Source organism: Octodon degus, unplaced genomic scaffold (assembly GCF_000260255.1).
Source record: "Octodon degus isolate 3935 unplaced genomic scaffold, OctDeg1.0 scaffold00033, whole genome shotgun sequence".
Lineage (NCBI taxonomy): Eukaryota > Metazoa > Chordata > Mammalia > Rodentia > Octodontidae > Octodon > Octodon degus.
In genome coordinates, this window is record NW_004524609.1 from 3,305,126 (window position 1) to 3,317,169 (window position 12,044).

At 54.0% G+C, this 12,044-nt stretch overlaps 1 protein-coding gene across 11 annotated transcripts in view; it reads right to left on the bottom strand.

Moving 5' to 3' along the window:
* Window positions 1-1,663: 1,663 nt before the first annotated feature.
* Window positions 1,664-12,044, bottom strand: part of Strada (STE20-related kinase adaptor alpha) — a 32,852-nt gene continuing 22,471 nt past the window's right edge. For all 11 annotated transcript variants that reach the window (XM_004630020.2, XM_023714065.1, XM_023714067.1 and 8 more), the window contains 9 exons: window positions 10,961-11,063; window positions 10,421-10,542; window positions 8,500-8,608; window positions 8,264-8,387; window positions 5,264-5,435; window positions 4,664-4,768; window positions 2,965-3,206; window positions 2,660-2,702; window positions 1,664-2,451 (listed from right to left, as the gene is read on the bottom strand). In XM_004630020.2, coding sequence (XP_004630077.1) covers window positions 2,299-2,451; window positions 2,660-2,702; window positions 2,965-3,206; window positions 4,664-4,768; window positions 5,264-5,435; window positions 8,264-8,387; window positions 8,500-8,608; window positions 10,421-10,542; window positions 10,961-11,063 — 1,173 coding nt within the window. In that variant the 3' untranslated portion in view covers window positions 1,664-2,298. The remainder of the gene's footprint in view (window positions 2,452-2,659; window positions 2,703-2,964; window positions 3,207-4,663; window positions 4,769-5,263; window positions 5,436-8,263; window positions 8,388-8,499; window positions 8,609-10,420; window positions 10,543-10,960; window positions 11,064-12,044) is intronic.

The window sequence follows — 12,044 nt, forward strand, 5'->3', positions numbered from 1 at the left end:
TAGTGCACCCCTGGCAGAGCTGCCGGCACCGCAGGCCCCGGTGCCCGCCCGTGAGCAGAGCCTGGGCGCTGCCCAAGTGCCGGGCGCTCCCTGGCGCGGGCCTGCGCCCGGAGCCGGAGGCTTTGCCCGCCTCGCAGGGCACCGCTGCAGTGCGCCCACACCGCGGCAGGAGGACAGCTGGTAGCTCCGGAGCGGCCCACGCGTGGCGGGGAGGACAGCGCCGCGCCCTGCCCGGCCCCCAGCGTTCTCCTGGCTCGCCTGCGCCCACGCTCAGCTTTTCTCCTGCACTGTGTGTGAGTGACGGTGTGTGTGGCCGAGGGGGAGACGGCGGCCCCAGGACTCCCTGATGCGCATTTAAGGACTGCACAACTGCGCGCAGCTCCAAGGGGCTGTCCCAGGCCCCGCGGTCACGGCCAGGCGAGCTCGGGGCGGGCTCTGTGCGGCTACCTCAGAAGCAGCAGTTGGGACCTGAGGATGAGCGGCCTGCAGAGGCCGCTGGGCAGAAAGCGTAAGGCGAAAGGGCACTTCAGCCTAGCATGGGGACAGTTTAGGGTCCCAAGCTACTGCACTTGGGAAACTGAGGCAAGAGAACATCTGGACGGCATGATGAGACCCTGTGCTAAGTACATTAAGAGCTGAGCAGCAGCTGGAAATAGATTAGCAGGGCATGCTCATTTCGTCAGGTCTCCTGCAGAGTGCGTGTCATTCCTTCGTTTCAGCCTGTTACTGCTCAAAGGAAGAAATTTTTACATTTTTCATCTTTAAACCGGTGTTAAAATTTCCGAGGAAATGGCCAGGGCCTATGATGGGACCAGGGAGAGGCACTTCCTTAGTGTGACATTTCCAGGGGCTGTGTGGAGAGGTGGAGCCCACACCCTGGGCACTGCCAAGGCCGAGCCAAGGCCAGAGCCGAGTGTCCAGGACACGTGCACCTGCATGCAGGCTGGGAGGCCCCGGAGCTGGGCCTTGCTCCTGCTCACTGGCTGCCAGTCGAGATGATGGGCGCAGGCAGGTCTAGTTCTAAGGTCACTTGCACTTCCGGTATTAGCACCAGCGGTGAGGACAAAACCCTTTTCCGCCGTTTTCTAAACCAGATTGAGCATCTTCTGCCCTGACCCCTAGTGGCTGGAAGTGGTCCTACAGCCTTTGGCACCCGGATCGCTCCAATTCCCAACAGGCTGAAGGCCACAGGCAAAAACGCAGTTTTGATTTTTAGATAGTGAACAGATCATCTCTTACAGATCTTTAAAAAAAATGTTGCTGGGCATGATGGTGCAACCCTAGCATTCAGAGGCCAAGACAGGAGGATCACTAGGAGTCTAAAGCCACACTGGGGGGCTGGGGAAATAGCTCAGAATAAGCGCTTGCCTGGCAAGCACAAGGGTCTGACTTCAAGCCCGGGTTCCACCAAAAATACAAAATAAAAAAAATAAGGCCACCTGGGGCTACACAGTGCGTTCAGGTGCAGCCCAAGCCACGGTGAGGCTGCTCAGGCCCTGCTGTCTCAGCTCATGCAATGCTTCCTGTGGGCCCACGGGTGGGTGGCAGAGCCCAGGGTGCAGTGACACAGGAAGGAGTCTTCGCGGCTTCTCTTAAACAAATGGTAGGACGCGGGCCTGCAATCCCCGCGCCCACAGGAGCACACCAGCGCCAACCTCCAGCAGATGCTCTACACATTTTAATGTGTTCTGATAATGAAACTAACACAGCTCTCGGGTGAGGCAAGAATGACGGCCCTTGGAGAAGCATCAGGACAGTGGCCGGAGGCATGAGGACAGACTCGTGGGGAGGTCTGCTACGCAGAGAAGCTGCCAGAAGTCTGTGGCGCCTAGGTCCCAGCAATATGAGGGACGCGGATGGACTGTCCATGCTTTAACCTGCTGCTTGAGAGGGAGAGAAAGCTTCCCCTTCCGTTATTAGGAAGTGGCCAGAGGGCCAGGGAGGAAGGGTGCTTTGAGCTTGCCCCTTCATGGGCCTACCGGATCTGGGAACAAAGGAAAAGAATGAAACTCAGCTGGCAGGAGAGCAACTGGAAGGAAGAAGAGGTGGCAATGCCATGCTTGCTGCGTCAAACCTTGGGCTTGGACTGTGGCCCCGGGGCCACCACAGCCCGAGGGCGGGGTGGGCCTGCGACTGGATCTTTGCAATCCTGAGTCCTTGTGTCTCAGCAGCTGCACAGCACCGGAGACACCTCTCCAGATGCTCCTCCACCAGCCACAGCCAGCTCTGCGGGCAGTGTCCTCCACGCCCTCTCTGCGCCCAGGCGGCTGGGAACATGCCAGCCGGGTCTGCAGAGGCTCAGAACTCCCAGTCATCCACCTCCAGCTCTTCCAGATTTGTCACCAGGCCAAAGATTCCACTATGGTCCCGAGACTGGCTGCCCTCAAAATTGGTGATTGGGGTGACAGGACGAAGTAACTCAGGCAAAGCTTCTGAGGCACGTCGCTTGATCTGTGGGAGGAAAGTGTTGAGTGGTGAAATGGGCTCTGGAGCCAGGATCCATGAAGAGGGAGTAGCAGCAGCATTTGGGGCTTCATTTCTCTAATTCAAAAAGATAGAGGAGATGTCTAAAGGCCCCAGAGCTACACGGCTACGGGAACTCGGGCAGCTGGAACCACAGGCAGGACGACACAAGGGGGAAGAGCCACTGCTCTTGTACCTGTCTGAAGAAGGAGTGGCTCAGCAGGGCACTGGCACTGGGCCTGGAGAGAAAGGGGAAGAGACCCACATCACCCTGTGCCCCTGCCCTACACCCTGCCTTACGCCTCCTCAGGTGCCCTCTATTCTTGCCTCAGCTCACCAGAACTGGCCTCTCAGCCCACCCATGAGCTGACGATCCCTCCCAGGGAGCTCCCTTTCCTCCTGAGAGGCGCATGCCCTCAAGCCCTGGCCCAACTCGGGAGCCTGCTGGCCTCTGCCTGCGCCACCCCCAAGCCCAGCCCCAGGACAGGAGGATACAGATACCTTGCATCTGGGCTGCGCTGAAGGCACTGCTCCACAAAATGGTGGAAGTGTGGGGAGAAGGTGCGGTGGTAGGGGTGGAAAGGCGAGTCCCCGTTGGAAGACCGGGGGATGCCAGTGGCCAGGCTCTCACCCAGGCCAGAGTTGGCTGCGGAGCGTGAGGGGCTCATGGTCAGCTCCTCCACAGGGATGGTGCTGGTGTCCAGCAGGCAGGGCACTGTGCCGTTCAGCTTCTCCAGCAGCATCTGGGGAGGCAAGTCGGGGCTTGAGCTAGAAGGGGCCCCAAGGCCCAAAAGACCTCTTCAGAAATATGATCGTCCCCACAAATGTAGTATTCGGGGAGAAGATGGAAGCTGAGCACAGCTGACTTTCACAGGTATGCAGACCACCTGATCAGCAGCTCTCCGGGCGAGGCCAACAGACAGCAGAAGGGGACAGACTGTGAGGACCCCTCAGTGCGGCTGGAAGAGGGCCCGTTCCCTCTCCCTGCGACCCATTCAATGCTTACCCTAGGGTAGAGGGGACAGCCCAGGCACTTTCCTTGAAACCCAGCCCAAGTCTTACATACACATGTGGGCCAGCAGGGCCCATGACATAACACCTGTGGCACCACATCCTGGGCCAACCCAGACAGGCTACACAGGAGCAGGGTGCGGGGCAGGGGTAGCTGTTTCAAAGCCCTGGAAATATACATGTAAAGCCAGCCTCACTTGGAAGGATTTTTTAATTTTTGGCTAGCTCTGGCTGCCTCAAGACCAGGTCTGGTCGGGCATGCGGAGCTGGGGATGACCGCCGTCCCCTGGGCCTGACTGGGTGTGCCCAAGAGGCACTTTAAACAACTGAGCAATCCGGCAGGCCTTGCCCCCCTCCCCCCCACTTTGAATGCTGCTATCTTTATGGGCATTTTCATGAGCCTAATGACTGTCCAAGCCAAAAATCTAGAACTCTTTAGGGCAGCACTAATAGGGCAGCTATTAGCCATAGGTGGCCTTTTATATCTAAACTAATCAGGTTAAAAGTTCAGGCCCTCAGTCTCACTGACACACTTTAAATGCTTCCTACCTACAGGTGCCTGATGGCTGCCATCCGGGATGGCACAGGTATGGGTATTCAACACTGCAGAACATTCTGGATGGGTTACTTCCAGACCCAAAGCTCTTGCACCCGGATTTACCCAAAGGAAATTTTGTTCTTGCTGTCTTTGTGGCACTGGAAATCTAACCTCGTGCCTCTCACACACTAGGCAGGCACTCTGTCCCCAAGCAGCCTTTGGATTCTTTCCCTGAGTATGTCAACTAAGGACACACTGTGTCACTGCCTGGGTACTCCTAAGCCAGAGGGGTACCTGCAAGGAAAGGGCAGGCAGGTCCTGAATGAGAGGCAAACTTGCACACAGAGGTTCCCAAAGGTGTGGCCCAGGATGTGATGGCATGTAACTCTAAGATGTTTTGAGCATTCTAAACTAGAAACTGATCTTCTTCACCCAAGTAGGAAGACAGAAGATACTTTATAAATTTACAAAAATTGATTAGCTTAGTTTGTATGTTTTCAGTAGCGCTTCCCTTTACACGGCAGCCCTTGGGCTCTCTCCAGACTGGGCGGGGCTCCACAGCACAGCACACTGCGCCCTGCTGGCCAGCCCGAGCCTGAGTCCCCAAGTGGGAAAGGCAGACAGAACGGAAGCCCTGGGCTCGCGGCTCACCTGGGTGGCAGGCATGTCCTTAAAGGGGACGTGGCCGTTGGCCAGTTCACAGGCTGTGATCCCCACGCTGTAGATATCAGACTTGGCATCATAACCCTGAAGATTCTTAAGTCAGGAGAAAAAAGCCACAGATGATTTATTTGTAACCTGCTGATTGTTTAGAAAACAAAAAGGGACGCAAAAACTAAGAAAGAGTGCCTGTCCCACCGCTCGGACCAGCTGCTGAGACCTCGCCTGGGCTGCTGGGGGCTAACTGCTCCTTTACAGGAACACGTGTCTCGTTTGCATGTAATGAGGAGGAGGAAATGCGGCCGCTCTGCTCAGCTTGGGACTGGAGAGCGCCAGGCAGCTCCTAACAGCTCTCTTCTGCAGGCAGGCGGCTCCGGAGCCGGCCAAGTAGAAGCCGCACCATCTGCAGCACGCAGGCGATGCCCAGGCACTCGGGGCTCCCGCACAGCTGGCCAGCTGCAACTCCTCCCTCCAAAACCCTCTTCCTCGGCGCAGAAGCACGCTTCCCTGTGCCAGGACATTCTCACAGGCTTCTCCGGAACTCAGCAGTCGGTAGTGCTGCTGGGGACGCCCTGGGGTCAATGCACGCACCTGCTGCAGGACTTCCGGGCTGAGCCACGGCAGAACCTTGATGCTGTATTTGGGAAAATCATGCACCACACGCTGCCGCTGCCCGTGACTGATCATACTGAGGTTGCTGCGTAAGCCAGACAGGTAGACCTTCCCATCCACAGAGATCAGAATGTGGCTTGACTTGACACTCCTGGGGGGGCAGACAGGATGCCATGGGCAGCGGGAGCCCTTCACAGCACAGACCTTCCGTCTTTACACTGTATCTGGCTGGCTGCTCGGGTGGAGGTGGGCAGAGGTGGGAGCGTGCATTTTATACATACACAAACACATTTTTATGAAAAATCTCAAACATACACAAAATAGTAGCATGAGGCCATTTACATGTAATTAAACTCAAATTTTTCTTATATTCTGTCCTCTTTTATGTGCAAGACCTTCTTTTCCCCCATTTTCTACCAAAAATACTCCAAAACAGTATGCAGTGAAAAAGGAAAAGCTGGACAGCACAGCACCACTAGGCAGATTGAAAACACACGTCTGCACTTGTTTGGAGACACTCTCGGCTCTGCTTTCCCTCGTGCTACACTCCTAAGGCCACCTGTGTAAGCAGCACACCCTCCTGCGTCATGACCTTGCTCTCGGCTCTCTGCCCTCACCCCAGTTCTGGGAGCTGATCTCAGGAAAGCGCTGCCGGAGCCCTCTCTAGTTTTTGAGATAGGGTCTTGCTACGTGGCCCAGGCTGGGCTTGAACACGCAATCCTCCTTTCTCAGCCTCCAGAGTAGAGAGTGTGTGTGTACCACCACATCCTGCTGAGCTGTGCTTCTCACTGTCGCCTCGAGTCCAGGGTGGATGCGACACTTGTACTCATCCATTCTCCAGGGAAGGACATTCACACTAGCTGTCCTCAGCACAACTTTGACAGCGCCTGCCGCACACATGCTCCTGACGGGTCTTTCTCTGGGACAGACACCTAGAGGCAGCACTGAGGGTGCTGGTTCTGTCTGACTGGCTGTACTGGGGCACCCCACTGTTGGGACACGGCCCTCTCCTTACTGCCCCAGGACGCACCTGGCCTATTTACCACTTGTCTTTTCTTTTTAATGGCACTGTGGACTAAACACAGAGCCTTCGCACCAAGCTACGGCCCTCAGCCGGCAGCGGTGAACCTACAGCATGCATGCTGCAGCGGGCTGTTCCTACCACTGACAGCCCTGCCGTAGGTGTTTTTCTTTCTTCTTTTTTAGACAAGGTCTTCATGAAGTACCCAGGCTGGGCTAAAAACTGAGATCCTCCTGTCTCAGTCTTCCAGAGTGCTGGGGTGCGAGCATGCACCACCACGCCGACCAGCTCTGTGTACAAAGTGACACCTTCCTTTCACGTGCTTTCCTCTGACAGGCTTGAGTATACTATGATCCCTAATCTTTGGCGTCTCCTCTTATGTGACCTTCATCTCCTTTGCCCACTTACTTCTTATCTTGCTGTTCTTTTCTTGTGGATTTGCAAAATTTCCTTGTTACTAATCTTTGTGTTTTAGACAAAGCTAACATTTTCCACTGTGTTATTTGTTTCTTCACTTTTTCATGGTATTTTATTGAACAGAAACCTTTAATCCTTTTTTTTTTCTCTACTGGGAATTGAACTCAGGACCTTGTACTTACCAGCCAGGTGCTTGAGACACTGAGCTATCTCCCTGGCCCCCTTTAATGTCTTTTTTTTTTTTTTTTAAATGTATTTAGTATAGTACAGGGTCTACAGGGTCTCACTACACAGATCAGACTCGTAGTGATTCTCCTGTTTCTCCAGCCTCTCCAGCACTGGGATTACAGGCGTGCACCACCACGCCCAGTCTTAGTCACTGTCTCAGCATGCCCCAGGGGCAGGGCTGGCACAGCAGGCCAGGGATCAAACCCCCCCAGCCCAGGCCTGAGTCTGCCTAAGCAGGTGCTTTACTCCGCTGAGCTGGCTGGCTGGCTGGCCCTTAACCTTTTTTCTTTTCCTTTCGGTGGTACCAGGGATTGCACTCAGGACCCTGCACCTGCCAGGCAAGCACTTACTCCACTGAGCTCTCACCCCAGCCCCCTTATCTTGATATAATTGAACCCATCTCTTTTTGGTTTACGTTGTATGCTTCTGAAATACTCAGTTCTTCTATGCCTCAGGTCACGAAACTATGTCCTTAAGTCTGCAGGTTTAAATGCATAGTTAGAAAAAAAATATAAAAACATAAGGAAAAAAATTATAATTAGGCCTTTAATCTTTGTGTCCTTTTATTACCCTCCCTAGCAGGAGCTGGTCTCCCTGACATCACCTCTAAGCAAGAGTTTTCTCAGCCACTCAGCACAGACCAACTCTGGGGCACACAGAAGGCAGGCAGGGAACAGAGGACAACAATCCACCTCAGATGGTCCTCATCTGTGGCACGGGCACAGCCCAGGGTGGCAGCACATGCCTGCGATCCCAGCACGTGGGGGCTGAGGGAGGAGGACTGCTAAGAGTTCGAGGCCAGCCTAGGCTACATAGTGAGTTCAAAGCCAGCCTGAACTACATAGTGAGACCCTGTCTCAAAAAAAAGAAGGAAAAGCAAAGCAATCCTCAGGACCAAGCTGCCCACTCAAGAGCAAGTCAGTGGTGTCAGTACTGCCGGGCGAGGAGACTGTCTCCCAAGTCAGAGGCACGGTTGGAAGGCAGATCTTGGTTATAAACTCTGCTTCATCCACTGCAGTCCAACTTTAAATGTTCCCCTGGGGGCTCAGGGCGCAGAACCTTTCCTCCGGTTAAGAAGGTACTGCAGGGGCCGGGGAGATGGCGCGGCAGAACCAGCGCTCGCCCGGCAAGCGCAAGGCCTGCGGTCCATCCCTGGTGCTGTGCACAGCTGGCTGTGGTGCAGCCAGCTCGCAGAAGGCTAACGCTGAGTCGCACATTCACGCTGCAGTAAAGTCCCAAGTCATCCTGGCTGCACAGGGAGAGACTGTCTCAAAAAGCGGGAGTAGAAACCAAAGCCCCCAAGAGAGCGGCACCTGTGCACATAGCCCATGTGATGGATGTAGTCCAGAGCCTTGAGGACGCCCTGCAGGATGTAGGCGATGGCCAGCTCACTCATGCCGTCCAGGAAGTGCGTGCCGAGGAGATCCTTTGCTGAGCCTGAGGAAAAGAATGCAGGGAGACAGCAAAGGGTGGCAGAGACAGAGAGTACCACACAGCGCCCTGCCAGCGGAGTCCGGGGCTCTTGCCACCAGAGCCCCTCTGTACTCACCATAGGCCATGAACGCTGTGACAACCCACAGCTCGTTGTCAGCAATAAAGGTGGCTCGGTACGGGACGATGTTGGGATGACTGAAGAGCTTAGAGACATGAAGCTCCCCCTGAAAGCAATGGCAAAGCTGAAGCCAGAAGCAAGGGGCCCTGAGGGGCGCTGCCCAGCACTGATGTGACAGGATGAGCCACACGGGACCCTATTCTTTCTGGGTGCTCCTCTCAGAGGCCTATGAGTAGTCTACCAGTATTTCCAAAACAGGACAAAGCAGGCCCCACAAGGAAGCCTGCCTGCTTCGCCAGATTAGACCTCAGGGTGGCTCTGGACCCGGCAAGAATCCGAAGAAGCACTTGGTAGGCTGAAGCTGGGGGACCACCACAACTACATAGCAAATCTCTCTATAAAAAAAAGTATTTAAAAAGAGAGAAGGGAAGAAGGGAAGGGGAATGGAGGGGAGAAGGAGAGGAGAGAGGGGGAATGAAGGGGGGGAGGTGGAAGGGGAGGGAAGCAAGCCCCGAGTGGTAGGTAATCACAGCACTTGAACATCTGAGACAGGAAGATCACAGGTTTGAGGCCAGCATCAGATACACAGCAAGTTCAAGGCCACCCCGGCCTACAGAGTGAGGCACTACCTCAAAAATCAAAAGAACCTGGGCATGATGGTACACGCCCATAATCTCAGTGCTCTAAGGGGCTAAGGCAGGAAGAACTTGCCTCAAAAAGACAAATACGTACATATACAATAGGTGACAGAAATAAGAAAATATTAAGGAACAAAGGATAATAAACATTAAAAGAGATTTTTTCCAGCAATCTCAGAATAAGTGATCCCTTCCTCAGATACAGCTATAACAAGTATAAAAACTAAATAATTAGAAGAATTACAGAAATGCCAGGGTCTCAGCCTTTGGGACCCAAGCTAAGGCTGAATGGGCTGTCCCTTCTGCCCGGCCACTGCTTCAGAGAGTAAGAGCCAGAAGAACCACACAATTCAATGTGCTCCAGAACAAATGTATTTGTTTTTTGTTTTTTCCTGTATTTTAGGGAAGGGTCTACAGGGCGTTCAGGGTCTCACTACTAGATGGGACTTGCAGTGATCCGCCTGTTTACAGCCTCCCAAGAGCTGAGATTATAGGCACGTGCCACCACGCCCAGTCTCAACCGCCATCTCAGAGCACCCCAGGGGCGGAGCCAGTGCGGCAGGCTGGGGGATCGAACTCCTGGCCCCTGCACCTGCTTGCAGGAGCTTTAATCTGCTGAGCTAATTGGCTGGCCCTAGAAGGGAAGTATTTGTGTCTCCCCTCACATAACTTAGCTGGGAGTGGCCTTCGGCTCCGCCTGCAGCCCCGGCACACTCCTGTGAACAGAGGGGCTGGGGCTCGAGCACCACCAGGTGAGCACTGATGCAGGAAACCTGGCAGATGCAGAAGGGCTGGGCTGCAGGTGCGCAGACCGGAGATGTGCTGCACTGGGCCCTACAGCCACAGCTGCCCCAAGTCCAGGCCTGTGGTCTCGGTGCAACAGGAGGGAGGCTAGCTGCTCCCTGAACAGGCAAGAATCTCAGGCAAACAGGATGCTACTAGCTAGAACACGGTCCTGGTGTCGGGCTCGCAGGCCATGTCAGGACACTGGCTCTGACACATGCCGCTGCCACTTACTACTTAGCTTCTCTGAATAATAAATGAAAAAGTGAGCCAGAAAGGAAGATCTGAAGCAGAAAATGGGGCCATCAACTGGGTCCCGCGTGCGACCGCCCAGGCCTTGGTGCTAAGTGCCCAAGGCTCTTTACTGAAAGTTTCTGCCACTTCTGAATGCTTGCCCTACTTCTCACCACATGCTTCAGACAGCTGGGTAAGGAACGCACTGCGATTACGGCAGAGCCGAGCGCCCAGCCGTCAGTGCCGTACTTGTGCTTTATTACCTGCAGGAACGTCACCATCTCGTTGGAACAAGCTTCTAGGTTAATTCTGCGGACTGTCACGTACTCTCCTGTTGGTTTATACCTTGCGAGATTAACGGTCATCAGGTCCTCAAATCCTTTGCCTAAGAAAAAAGACACTGTTTATGACAATAGCAAGTCTTCTGTCTTCTTTAAATAAAAGTGGCTTGATTTCAACAGAAAAGTTAAATTTTTTGGCCTCTTCCTCTTAGTTGTTTCTCTACCTGACTATAGCCCAGGACGTCAGATTTGTATGGCCATGAGGAAAAAATTACGAAAGGCCTTCTCTTCTGGAAACTTGATTTCTTCTAATACCTGGCAGCAGAAACCCAAAGCAAGCTCAGCCAGGTTTGGCCTGGCCTAGTCTGGTCTTCTCTTGTTTTGTTTTGTAGAAGAGTCTTCTTTGTGACTCAGGCTGACCCTGGGCTCCTGACAGCCGTGAACTCGCGTCAACCCTCCCGCCTCAGCCTCTGGACCACAGGTCTGTGAAGCTGAAGAGCGATGACAGTTCCCGCACGTTACCTAGAACACTGAGCAGCTCGTAACACCCTGCCTCTGGCAGGAAGCAGCTCATGATCTCTTGCTTGGAGAAGGATGCTATCGACTCTGAGCTCGCCTCATTGGTCTAAAGAAAACAGAAAACTAGGTTAATAGAGAAAATGGGGCAAGAATGGGAGGGGGACAGATGTGGCCACTCACATCTAAACATGAATCCAGATGCTGGCAAAGAAACAGTGCCAGGAGTATGTGGGGAGAAATAGAAGATCAGTGCTCGGCGCGGCGGGCAGCAGTGGCGTCAGCTGCCAACAGAGCTGGGCCGCGCAGAAGCCCTTTCCCCAGCTGCTGAACTGCTTGTCCCTACCAACAACCAACCCCTTTGCTTAAGTCTATGAAAGTCTTACCTGGGGAAAGGGTGCCTGGAGAAAGACATACTTAGAAAAGAAAAGAAGACAAAGAGAGGCGAAGAGTTCTCTTTAACTTCCTAATGCGTTAGGAGTCTATTTTTAAGTTCCTTGCTGCAAGATTCCAAAGGTCAAACGTTAAGTCTTACTCTCAGAAAAATGTGTCCAGCAGAAAGGGTGGTACAGAGCTGTCCCAGCAAGCTGGGGGGCTGAGGCGGAGGGACTGCAAATTCCAGCCCAGTCTGGACAATTCTGGGATTTAATGAGGTCCTATTTCAAAATTGAAAAGAACTAAGGATGCATTCAGTGCAGAGGCCCTGCGCTGAGTCCCCAGCACTGCGGAAGAAAAAGAGAAAAAGGAAAGGGAAGCAAAAACGTGGCGAGAAGAAGAGCCCTCTTCCGCACAGCGCGAGGCCAGGCTGGTCCTCCTTTCACATTTACCGGTGAGTGGCACTCGGAGCTGCAGGCCAGGGACTCGGCCCTCAGCTCTCAGCCACAGAAGAGCCCGAAGAGTTCGGCTCAAACTGTGTGTGGTGGCACCTGTGCTCCCAGTACTTCGGGAGGCTGAGGCAGGAGGCCCAGCTCAGCCTGGGGAATGCAGTGACACAGCTAGCCCGTCTCAAAACCAAATGTAACGGATCACGCTCAATGCGTCACTTAGACAGAATGTACTTTTCACAGAGCATTTCCAAGTGCAGCTGAGC